The sequence below is a fragment of the Cucurbita maxima genome, unplaced genomic scaffold (assembly GCF_002738345.1).
Source record: "Cucurbita maxima cultivar Rimu unplaced genomic scaffold, Cmax_1.0 Cma_Scf00006, whole genome shotgun sequence".
In the NCBI taxonomy this organism is placed as follows: Eukaryota; Viridiplantae; Streptophyta; class Magnoliopsida; order Cucurbitales; family Cucurbitaceae; genus Cucurbita; species Cucurbita maxima.
In genome coordinates this window covers 4,013,579-4,025,945 of record NW_019272022.1, presented here as the reverse complement: position 1 = coordinate 4,025,945, position 12,367 = coordinate 4,013,579, and the positions used below count along the sequence as shown (strand labels likewise).

Genomic DNA, 12,367 nt, shown 5'->3' with positions numbered 1-12,367 from the left:
TTTTTTTTTTTTTTTTTTTTTTTTTTTTTTTTTCCTGTATCAGTAACTTTTAACTCCTTACAGAAGTTGTTGGGGGGGAGGGTGGCGTTGAAAACCTAAGAGTGAAGCTTGGTTTTTTGTGGAGCTTGTTTCTTTCATGCCCTTCTATATGCTACATTTCCTAGAGAAGATTTGAGAGATTGACCATTCAGGGAAATTATCAAATTTTAATTTTATTACTTATTAAAAACTGGAATGCCTATAAATACTGAAATTCGTGGGAAATGACTGGGCGGCCATAGTCACTTTTCTCTGATTGCTTGGTTTTCAGTCAAGAGATAGATTGCTAAAGGCTTTAAGAGCTATGAATGCTGGAGATGCTGCAGATCAGGTTATCAGGCAAGTGGACAAAATGGTGAAGGCTGCAGATCGAGCTTCGCGTGATGCTTGGCTGGCCAAGGTAATTATTTGCTGAGTATTGATGTGATCACTATTCTTTGTTGCTATATATGTTGCTTACTGCTTCCCCTTTTCGTGTCTCAACATTAATATCTTTGACAATAAGGATGATCAATCATCAATTCAGCATAATGCATCAGTGGATCTAACAAGAAAAAGACCTAGGCTTCTGGACGATGAAGAACTTTCCAATGGTCGTGAGGTTTCCAAGCAAAGTCGTTTTGGTCCAGATTTTCACCTAATCTCCCCAAATCAAAAAGATGGTTCTCTGCAGAATGCCGTCTCTAATGGGACATCTGTTCCTGCGTTAGATGTTGAATTAACTCCAGCAGAGCAGATGGTTGCCATGATTGGTGCCTTACTTGCTGAAGGGGAGCGAGGTGCAGAGTCGCTTGAAATTCTGATTTCAAATATTCATCCTGACTTGTTAGCTGATATTGTCATAACTAACATGAAGAACTTGCCCAAAGCATCCCCTCCTTTAACTAGGCATGGGGACTTGCCTGTAACTCGTCAAGGAAGTAGTCATGTGAAGGTTCTGACACCATCAGCCCCATTGAGTTCTGTGCAAACTTCAGTTGCTACTGCACAAGTTCCTTTTTCTTTGGTCACCTCAGCTGGTTCAACTTTGGCTGAGTCTACCGTCAATAGTCTCCCTGTTGATTCTAAACGTGATCCAAGAAGGGTAAATTTAGCCAGCTGTGGATGTGCATTGGTTTATGATTTTATGTCTGCCACTCTGCCTCTAAATCAATTATTTTTTTTCTACTCACTCATGCAGGATCCCCGTCGCCTTGATCCTCGCCGTGGAGGAGTATCTTCTGCTTCTAGTGTGGAAGAGGAAAGTTCAAATATATCTGATATTGACAACTCCATATCTTTGGGAAAATCTGCTTCAGTTCCTGTTACTGCGACGATCGAGAATTCCTTGGTATCTCCTATAGCAAAAACGAAAGTTGAAGAAAAAATCGTAGAGACCCCATTCGACCTTGGAACAGACCAATTAACCCCCAAATCAAATTCTCCTGATAGAGCCAAGAAAGTCGAAACTATATTAGAAATTAGTGCCCCTCTGGATCCCATGCCTTCTGCTGTTGGAAAAGCTGATGATGGTTTAGTGGCCGTTAATTTGCTCGATGACTCAGCGCCAAAGAGGGATGATACACCATCTTCCATGGAATATGATCAGTATTCTCCATCAGTTACAAATGCAGCTGCACCTGAAGATACCTGCGAGGAATTGCCTCTGCTTCCACCATACGTTGACTTGACTCCAGAACAGCAAATAACTGTAAGAAATTTGGCAGCTGAAAAGATATTTGATTCATGTAAGAATTCCACTGGAGCAGATTGCAATCAGATACGCTTGGCAATAATTGCTCGATTGGTTGCTCAGGTGGGGGCAATATTTGATTGTTTCTTTATTATTTTTATGTTTGTTCTCTCTATAACAACACAAATTTTAATTACTGTCAAAATTTTACAGTGCAATGAGTTTGGCGGGATTGAAGTTCAGCCACATTGTACATAAGGAAAATAACGGCTTTCCAACTAGCTATTAGTGTGAATATAAGTAACTAGTAAGGAAGATGTATTCTTCAAGTTTTTGTTGAGGAAGCCAAGAGGCCTAAGTGTAATATACTCTATTATACATTTATATTATATAATTTTCATTAGATTCTTCCTTCCCCCTTCGTAACTCTCGAAGTAACCCTTATCGCACTCAAGCAACATGGTTTCTCCTTTCAATATCTGCCTCTGGATTTTCACTTTACGAAATAAAGGTCGACGATTTGAGGGAGGGATCTGTATACCTAAGACTGACTGACAGCCTTTATTTTAAGGTTAATGAATAGGAAAATGCAAGAACAAGGGATCAATTTGTGTAGTATCACATTGGCACATTGTGTTCCTTTATAAGTGCATGAGGTATCATGGACTCAACTAATTTAATCAATGTTAACTTTTGCATCTGTCAAGACATATCTCTCACTTTAGGCCATAGTAATCTTTGTCGAAGTGACTCTTAATCAAGTTGGAGCAAGAAATGAGATGGATTTGAACTTCGGTGGTTTGAACTCAACAAACTTTTTTGGAGTTACAAAAATATTACTCAAAAAATATTTTATATTGTTGTATACTTTCATAAACTCTGTATATCCTCATGACAGTTAAATTACCTCTACATTTCTCATGCACTTCGTTTTCTGTGGAAAGGACATGTTGAACACATCTGCTTCATGATATATAATAATTGACTCTGCCAATTTTAGTATTGCTGTTGTACTTTGTATCGCTCCATTTGATTACAGAAAGGGAGTACTGTGTTGAATCTTTGGCTTTTACTGTATGTTTGAAAGGCAATTGGAATGGTCTGCATAGTTTTTTCTTACGTTTTCTTTGGACTAGGGATTCACAGGTTTTCTTTGTTAACTTGAATTACTGAGATAATTTATTGAAAATAATATGTTTGACAGACAATAAAATATATTGAATCTATGAGCTTATGTAATCCCAGAATGGTAGATAACAAGAACTTTGGTGATAGTATGAATGCAAAGTATGATATATTCTCATCTATGTTTTAGTACAGTTCTTTGGTGGCCTTCTGAATTTATATTGATTAAATTTAGCATATACTAAATACTACTAGAGAAATAATTTGTCCAATTTTAGTACTTTTTTGGCTTTTGATTGGAATTGCTTGATAATGTCATTTGTAATGCTTCACACGTGTTGCCAAGTCATACATATTCCTGCTGTTATAGTACATGATGAATTTTGTTCTCTTATTTCTTTTTTTGGTCAACTGGAGGTCCAAATGATTTGTGTGTTGCAACTGTTCAATGGCATGGTTGTTAATTCCATTTGGGAAAGGCTGGATATCAATTAACTGTTTTATGTAACTCTAGATTTGTTTAGTTGGACCTACAACTCTTCTGTATTTGATATCTCGAGCAATTAAAAAGTCTTTTTTCCTTTCTCATCATAGGTTGATGCTGACGATGATATTGTTCGAATGTTGGAAAAACAAGTCGCTATTGATTACCAACAGCAAAAGGTATCAAATTTCATGAGTGTTATTCAGCATGGAATCAGGATTCATGTAATTTACTGAAGGCGTAGGTTTGTTTGATCAGTCAATCTCAGCTTGTTGGTTGACTTGATGATAGGCATAAATGACATTCAATCATGGATTCTTTTCCCTATAATCTGTAATTTGAAAGTGCACATGGTAGTTTTGAGAGAAAAAAAAAAAAAAAAAAAAAATACATGTGGTTACATCAGAAAAGATTATTAAGATGTGATAAAACTATGCATTGAATGTGTAAATGTTTCCATTTATCAACTTTCTTAATCAGTTATTACCAGTTTTCACGATGCCAACAATTTTATTAGGTATATTTCCCTTTTCCATTGTTAATGGTTCTTTAATTTGAAAAATTGGGTTAGAGTATTGAAGTTGTTTTCGTCTTGATCAAATTCATAATATATAGTGTGTGCGTGTGTGTTTGTTTTTATCTTGTGGGCTGGGGTTTTTCTTTTTGCTTATTTGGCCTATCAATGCACACCTCGAGTATTGTAGTCGTAGATTTTTCTTTGAAATCAACAAGATTATGTAGTTCATAGATTGGTCACATCACAATCTTCATTTTTACAAATATCATGTTTGCGCTGTTTATGATTGCTATAATTTTCCAGATTCTTATTAAATTTTATTGGCACATGAACTCGTGGTTGGTCTTGAGCATTCATCTCATTTTGATGAGTTCTTTCCAGGGGCACGAGCTTGCTTTGCATGTCTTATATCACCTACGTTCACTTGATATTCTGGATTCAGTTGAAAGCTCTTCTTTTGCTGTTTACGAGAAGTTTCTTCTAGTTGTGGTATGCCACTTTTCTGTCATTTCAGATATTTTAATCCTTTTATCTGAAACTTCAGTTTCATTTTGACTTGTGAGTGATATAATTGCAATTTTTTATTGTAGGCTAAATCTTTGCTAGATTCTTTTCCAGCTTCAGACAAATCTTTTAGCAGACTTCTTGGTGAAGTTCCAACTTTGCCCAACTCTACATTGGAACTCTTACGTAACCTTTGCTATTGTGATAATGATGACAACCACGGGAATGATACTCCTGATATTGACCGTGTCACTCAAGGCCTTGGCACTGTTTGGAATTTGATTGTGAAGCGGCCATATAGTCGGCAGGCTTGCTTAGATATTGCTCTAAAGGTAGACATTCTTGCAGTTGGATTATTTTTTATGTTTTCATTATTTGTGTCATCCTTGTCGATGATGACCGACATTTTCTTATAAGAAATGTAGATAGAGGTAGGTATTGGTGAATTCTTTTGCAGATGTTGTGTCTTTAATATATTTCCTCTGATCTTGTGTAGTATTCAAGTACAATCATTTTGATCATTCGTTCGCATGTACTTGCTAGCATCTAAATTAGGGTGCTAGAATATTTATTAATGAAGGAAGACTTCAGAGAAAAGCATGTCGACTAGTTTCTATGGTACCCCAGTTCTTGGTGGGAGGGAAAATCAAAGGCCTATGGCTAGCTTGGAGGATATAGCTTTTTTGGGTATCAAATATTGTCAAAGAATTGGATATCTAAAAGGACGTAGAATCCATTGCTGACTTAATCGAGCTATTATAGGCTTTGGGGAAGTAGGATTTCTTATTATCCTAAGTAGGTGACCATTGGGTTTGAACCAATTGCCCCAATATCTGTTTACGTTCGTTTTTCTGTCTCCTAAAGCCAGGCCAACCCATGGACTGACTTTTAAACATTCAATCAGTGAATTATGAAAGAATGTTGATGTGTCATGGGGATGGAGAGCATTTGGTATTATCCCTATATGTGTATGCTTGTGTTTATAGCAATCAAATGTGTGTTTTATTACTCAATGTTATCTCACATTGTAATTTGATGACAGTGTGCTATGCATTCAGAAGTTAAGGTTCGAGCAACAGCTATTAGACTGGTATGGCAAAGCAACCTTTGTTCCTGCCAACAGATGTTCTTGTCTGTTGGCTGGGTTTCCAATTGGAATAAGTGCTTATAGTTTTAACATTATTTAATTTGTTTGATGAGTATGTTGTTTTCATTGTTTTCATTGTTTTCATTGTTCATTAGGTGGCAAACAAACTCTACCGGTTAAGTTACATTTCAGATAGGATTGAGCAGCATGCAACAAACATGTTCCTGTCTGCAGTAGACGATGGAGATAGGACAGATGTAGTGCCTTCACCATGTGTATCAATTGAACAAAGAGCTGGAGCAGAGGTCTGTTAGATTGTTTCTTTTGTTTGATCCCACGCCCAAAGATTAAAAACGATCCCTGTGCCAAAAGTCAAATGAGACTAGAATCGAGCAGGATATTCATTATCTCTAACTTTTGTCTTTAGACTTTAATAGGCATAATTAATCCTGTTTACTTTAAATTGACTGCCATGTTTGGAAATCTCCTATGAGTTTATCCCCTTTGCTAATTTCCTCATGAGCTGGGGTCGGGATACAGAAATTGTTCTTTGTTGGTGTTTTCTTTTCCAGATTGCCTTCTTCAAATGATAACACAACGAAGCAATTTTTAGTTTTTCACAACAAGAGGATAAACGTTTGATTGTGCGTTATTGATGCTTTTCCTTACCATGGCGAAAACTGTTTTCTAGGGGGAGAGTCAGGAAACATCCGTCTGCGGTTCTCAAGTTTCAGATCCTGGAACCTCAGAATACGATTCCATGAGGAGTTCACAACCTACAGTTCGTAGCAGTTCAACCTCGTCACTTTCAGAAGCTGAAAGACATATTTCTCTTCTTTTTGCTTTATGTGTGAAGGTTCCCAATCTTCTATGACAGTGTTAATGTTAATAGTTATCGCACGTTGCCTCCCCAAATTAATTTGATACGATATAGTCGTTTTCCTGCAGAAACCTCGTCTTCTTCAGTTTGTATTTGATGCTTATGGACGGGCTTCTAGATCAGTGAAAGAGGTCCTTTCTTCTTCTTCTTCCTCTTCCTTTTTTCTTTTGTTTTGTTTGCTTTTTTTTTCTTTTAATTTTATTATTATTTAAAATATGGTACTCCCGTTAAGGAAATCAATGAACAAGTATTTTTTGTATCAAAACTAAACTGTTACAGGAAGTGGTACTGAATTATGTCTGCATCTTGTTATTATTTGAATCAGGCCGTTCATGAACATATCCCTAATCTTATTACGGCCTTAGGGTCATCTGATTCTGAATTGCTTAGAATAATTTCAGATCCGCCTAAAGGAAGTGAACATCTTTTAGCATTGGTATGTCTTCTTTTATTCCTTTAAACTTGCCTTTGTGGAACAAGAAGTAATTGAACCTCAAACAGTTTACCTTTTTATTTATTATTTATTTGATAGATTTCCTGTTAATTTATTGTTTACTGGCCAGGTACTACAGGTGCTAACTCGAGAGACAATGCCTTCTTCTGATCTGATCGCAACCGTTAAACATTTATATGAAACTAAACTCAAGGTTAGAAAAATATTTATTTTCTATTCTACCCAGTGTAAAAAAAAAAAAAATTGATCCGGATTTTCTTTGTTCACTCCAGGACGTGACAATTCTCATTCCAATGTTGCCCTCACTTTCCAAAAATGAGGTCTCCCTCTCTCTCTGCTTTGGATTTTGTGTTTTTTTTTTTCCTATTGTAGAGAAGAATGTCCAAATAACGATGTCTGAAGCTTGTCTCGTTTATAATGGTCAACCTATTTCTAGATGTGTAGAATGTGTAGTCTATTGACATGGCTCATGAAGCTGTGCATTTGAATGAGCATGTGGGTTGTGTTGTAGGTTGACTCAACGCAATTTTTAGATTGGACTTGACAAAACTTCTATCACCTATAATTCAATTGATCTCGGATGATATCAATTGAATTCCACATTTCATACCCTTGATGCATTTTCTTGTAAAGTGTTTTTTTTTTTTTTTTTTGGTGGGTAGTAATCTTTGTCAATCAATGATACAATTTACCAACGGACAACCTTTTAATCAATAAAGTATTCTCTTCATTGTCCTCTAATCTCAGCGACAAAATTTAAGTAATAAATAGAGAAAAATTTTGCACAATTTCCAATGAGATCTTTGTTGATTTTTTCTTATTCATTCTGAGGTACCAGGTTTTACCTATTTTTCCTCGATTGGTGGATCTTCCATTGGAGAAGTTTCAGAGAGCGTTGGCTCACATATTACAGGTATCTAAAATACTTCAAATGCTTACTTATGTTATTGTTGCTTTGCTGCCATTAATATGAGTAGAATAGAGAAATCTTGTGCGTATTTGTAAGATTTGTGGCACATGGTTGGGTAATCTTTCAATGTATTCTTTTGAATATTTAGTTGAATTGGATTGTTGTTTATTTTAAATATAATGCTAACAGGTCTTTTTTATTCCTTTCAGGGTTCAGCACATACACGTCCAGCTTTAACACCTGTTGAAGTGTTGATTGCCATCCACAACATAATTCCTGAAAAAGATGGCCTTGCATTAAAGAAGGTATTTTTGCTATCTTTTGCAAATATGTATTCGTTAATCATAGATTTTCAAACGTTTTATCCTTCAAAATTTCAATTATCAAAATAAAGAATATAGGTTATAGAATTGGTCCAAATAACTGGGCTGGATATGTCACTATATGTACTTTCCTTGTCATTCAGCTCTGTGTGCTTATTTAACTATAGAAAATGTGAGCTGTTATTGCTCTGTGTGCATTTTATTTTGGATAATGTATGTGCAACCATTTAACCCTTCGTAGGTTGCTGAACTGGTTTCCACTTATACCCTATGTTTACTGCATCANTTTATGACTTTCTGGGCTTCTTTTTTTTTTTTTTTTTTTTTTTTTTTTTTTGATAGATAACGGATGCTTGTTCAGCTTGTTTTGAGCAACGTACAGTTTTCACTCAGCAGGTTTTAGCAAAAGCCTTGGGCCACATGGTATGTTAATAAAGTCTAGGACCATCACTTTTATATTTTTAATTTGGTATTGTAATAACACTAATCTTTTCAGGTTGAACAAACCCCACTCCCTCTTCTCTTCATGAGAACTGTGATTCAGGCAATTGATGCTTTTCCTACTCTGGTAAGTTTTCTTTGATCAACAATTTCAGTTTTTTTTTTTTCTTTTTAGGTAAACAAGAACCAACTTCTAAGTGATATAATGAGGATGATTAAAAGTTTAGAGATACAAGCTTTGGAGTGAAAAGGAAAAATTAAAAATTAGCAAAGACAACCATATAAAGAACAACCATGAACAAGAACTTTTCATAGATCTAACTCGCGTGCATCATTGAACTTTTGTTTATATTGGAGAAGAACCTCTGATTTCTTTTGAAGATATTCTACTTTGCAAAGAACTATTTATGATAAATCAATTCCAGCTCCCCATCAAGTTGTGCAATCCAAGCCAAAAGTTTATCCATAGAAGCAGATTTTGATTCCATAAAAGGAAAGATTCAGTATGCAAGACACAAGGAATGCACTAGAAGATTATTTACTATTTCCGTGTTTTCTGATATTAGGAAATATTTTCATGGAGCTATTATATATTGCCTTTTGGACTGAGATTTTGTATTATATATTGCCATCGATTCTAGAGTTTGGGGTACTAAGTGAGGTGGAAAGAGACTCGAATTTTTAGTCCAAGTAAACGGAGGAAATGATTGTTGTCAACATTGACATTCTCTTTCATTGCTTAGTTAGAAGTATTGGTGAGATCCCACATCGGTTGGAGAGGGGAACGAAACCTCTCTCTAACAGATGCGTTTTAAAACCTTGAAGGGAAGCCCGAAAGGAAAAGTTCAAAGAGGACAATATCTGCTAGCGGTGAGTTTGGGCGGTTACAAATGGTATCAGAGTTAGGCACTGGACGATGGGCCCCTAAGGGGGATGGATTGTGAGATCCCACATCGGTTAGAGAGGGGAACAAAGGATTCCTTACAAGGATGTGGAAACCTCCCTAACAGACGCGTTTTAAAATCTTGAGGGGAAGCCTCTCCCGAGAGAAAAAGTCCAAAGAGGACAATATCAGCTATTGGTGGGTTTGGGCTGTTTACCTGCTGAAATATGCAATCAAAGTTAAAGTTTTTGAGACCTTGACATTATTTTGCTCTAGTTGCGACTGGTCGTTATATTTGTTGCTTCTGAAGATCATATCTATTCCTCATGCTCCTTTCTTTTTTGCTCCCAGAATCTCTTATACAGCTTTGTGCTTGAAATAAAATTAATGGTTAAAATCACGGCTTATTTGGATGACCGTGGTTTCCTTTTCAGGTTGATTTTGTTATGGAGATACTTTCCAAACTTGTAAACAGACAGGTACCTACGGTAACAACTTATGTTTTCCAAATCTAATGAAAGAAAAATAAATAAAAATATAAATGAAGCTCTGCTGTCTTAAACTTTGGTCCTCCAAATCTAATTCTCGGTACTCACATGGACCGTGCTGCTACGTTGTCTTTCGAATCCAGGTCTGGAGGATGCCGAAACTGTGGTTTGGTTTTTTGAAATGTGCATTTCAGATGCAGCCACATTCCTTTCGAGTACTATTACAGGTCTCATGATGTCATCGATTTGATATGGATATCTTTCTCTTATACTTGTTCTTCTTTATGTTCCTAAATAAATTTGTTTTTTTGTAGTTGCCACCGCCACAACTTGAAAATGCTTTGAACAAATATGCTAACCTTAAAGGTCCTCTTGCTGCTTATGCCAGCCAGCCCAGCACAAAATCTACTCTCTCTAGGTACTTTCTCTTGATCTTGTACGTCATTTTTACCTGTTTTTTTGCTTAGCTTTATTCCCTATATTGGCAAATCTTTCCAGAATACTTCCCTTGTGTCTACATTTTATTTAAAGAACAAATGCTTGGGCTTTCTGCAACAGTGTGGTGATACAGAAAACTATAGTCGATTTGGTAACGGTTTTGCTTTTTAGTTTCTGACTTCGGTATTTATGCTTGTTTCCTTTCAATTTCTTTACTACGATTTTTATCTTTGTTTATGAAGTTTCGGTCGAATTTCTAAAACAAAAATATATTTTGGTTTTTCAAAACTTGGATTGGATTTTGAAAATATGTTTAGGAAATAGATAACAAAAACAAAAATACATCTGTTTCTGCAATGCAAGCTAATGATTTTAGTTTTTCGAGTTCTTGTTTTGTTGATCCCAAGAAGTAAAACTTCTAAAACGCTGGATGGTATAATGGCCTTGTGATGGTGTTGAATTTGGAATACAAGACTTAGCGAAGTTCGGAATTTAGAAATTCCTCTCAATAATGTCACGAACCTCATTTTTCGTTAATGAAACCCTTCGAACTAAGCATCTAGGCGTTTTGGATGTCTACCATACTCTCGGAATTGTAACTTGCCGCTTTATTCCTGGGACTTGCGATAAAATTTAGAAAAATTGTGGTAGACTACCCCTCTCCCTGAAAGAGATATCCCAAGACTATGCTATTTTTTATGGATCAGTTCAGAAATCTTGTTTTAGTAAATCTGGGAACACTTCATTTTTGCAGACCGATGCTCGTAGTTCTGGGTCTTGAAAATGAAAGGCATTTGTAGAGAGTGCATTATGTTCATCTTGTAAAGTTAGGACGAATATCATTGGTTTGCATATCAACTCCGGAGTGGTGAATGAGTGAGCCTCGAGAACTTGAGAATCGACTAATCAGCTCTTTGGAGTACGAGGGCGACTTTTCTGCAATCATGGTCCCAGCCAGCTTTATCAATCATCCCGTGGAAGCTCGGTCGCTTCGAACCATATAACCCACCGCAGACAATCAATTTGAAATCCTTGATTATCGGTCTGTGCAGCGGCATGTGAACCCAGTGATTTGTGTCCAGAGATGATTCAAAAGAGTCCAGCTTTGTACCTCACCAACAGCCATCCCCATATAAAATGAGGGGAAGGAAATGCTGATTCTGCGTAGGTGTAAATATCTGCATTAAGGAGTTCTTAGAAATGTAATGTTTTTTTTTTTTTTTCCATTTAGTTCTTTCAAGATTTTGACATTTTATGTACATTAGTTCAGTTTAGTCGGGTAGCTCGTATTCGAACTTCTTGTAACGGGTGCTGCCCGGTATGTAAGTTTGGTGACATTTTGTTCCCTGTACTATATAGTAGCCTTTGACTGTAACCAATTTTCTTCTGTTCCACCATTTAATTCAGTATGGTTTCCAAGCTTATTCTTTGAATGGCGTTTCATTTTGAACAGTGGAATTATAGGGAATTGAGTCATTGACATAAGGTAATTGTTGATGTATCTATTGAGCTATATTTAAATTTGAGTTCATTTATTTTTGAAGGAAGAGGAAGCATGGCAAAGGTGTTTGAGACAAATTATTCTATTAAAATAAAAATAATCCATGTACATCTTATATAACAATGGAATAATTAAATCTTTATACTATGAAAAGAATAAAAAACTAAACTTCCATTTACTTTTTATTTTTAATTATTTAATAATTATTTAAATTGAGACGTTCTTGATTGAGAAAAAATGATTCCCTCGAGAGACTCTTTGTACAAATAGTGAATAACTATGGAGAGCTGTGGATGGATGTTAACCACCGAAAAGCATAGAAGAAAGAAAGATGCACAAATGAATGACAAAGGGCCTAACAAACTACGAAAAGCGCCAAGAGGACAACCCTCACAAGAAAACATTTGCTATATATCCCACAAGAAAACATTCTCTCTTTGTGAATTCTATCACATCATCTTGAGAACCACACAAAATTCTACAACAATTCCTCACCCTATGGCCATATGAAACTGACTAAGATCAATCACAATATCTAAATATGAGAAACATTTAGAAGGTTTAATCTCAAGTATCACGATTTGCCGAACTAATTTATCAATCCTTCTCACGCAAACTCCA

General features: G+C 35.9%; 1 protein-coding gene across 2 annotated transcripts in view; it reads left to right on the top strand.

Annotated features, from left to right (window-relative positions):
- LOC111480229 (symplekin) overlaps positions 1–11,669 on the top strand; it is a 22,675-nt gene extending 11,006 nt beyond the window's left edge. Inside the window, exons 7-27 of one of the 2 annotated variants that reach the window (XM_023125153.1) lie at positions 311–439; positions 545–1,123; positions 1,220–1,834; positions 3,431–3,499; positions 4,219–4,326; positions 4,428–4,673; positions 5,384–5,431; positions 5,584–5,733; positions 6,120–6,284; positions 6,377–6,439; positions 6,634–6,744; positions 6,872–6,955; positions 7,035–7,082; positions 7,601–7,675; positions 7,882–7,977; positions 8,338–8,418; positions 8,492–8,563; positions 9,754–9,798; positions 9,951–10,034; positions 10,122–10,225; positions 11,000–11,669. In XM_023125153.1, coding sequence (XP_022980921.1) covers positions 311–439; positions 545–1,123; positions 1,220–1,834; positions 3,431–3,499; positions 4,219–4,326; positions 4,428–4,673; positions 5,384–5,431; positions 5,584–5,733; positions 6,120–6,284; positions 6,377–6,439; positions 6,634–6,744; positions 6,872–6,955; positions 7,035–7,082; positions 7,601–7,675; positions 7,882–7,977; positions 8,338–8,418; positions 8,492–8,563; positions 9,754–9,798; positions 9,951–10,034; positions 10,122–10,225; positions 11,000–11,045 — 3,018 coding nt within the window. In that variant the 3' untranslated portion in view covers positions 11,046–11,669. Of the gene's footprint in view, positions 1–310; positions 440–544; positions 1,124–1,219; positions 1,835–1,924; positions 2,115–3,430; positions 3,500–4,218; positions 4,327–4,427; positions 4,674–5,383; positions 5,432–5,583; positions 5,734–6,119; positions 6,285–6,376; positions 6,440–6,633; positions 6,745–6,871; positions 6,956–7,034; positions 7,083–7,600; positions 7,676–7,881; positions 7,978–8,337; positions 8,419–8,491; positions 8,564–9,753; positions 9,799–9,950; positions 10,035–10,121; positions 10,226–10,999 lie in introns of those variants that run through there. The other variant, XM_023125154.1, reaches the window with a different exon arrangement.
- Positions 11,670–12,367: the final 698 nt, after the last annotated feature.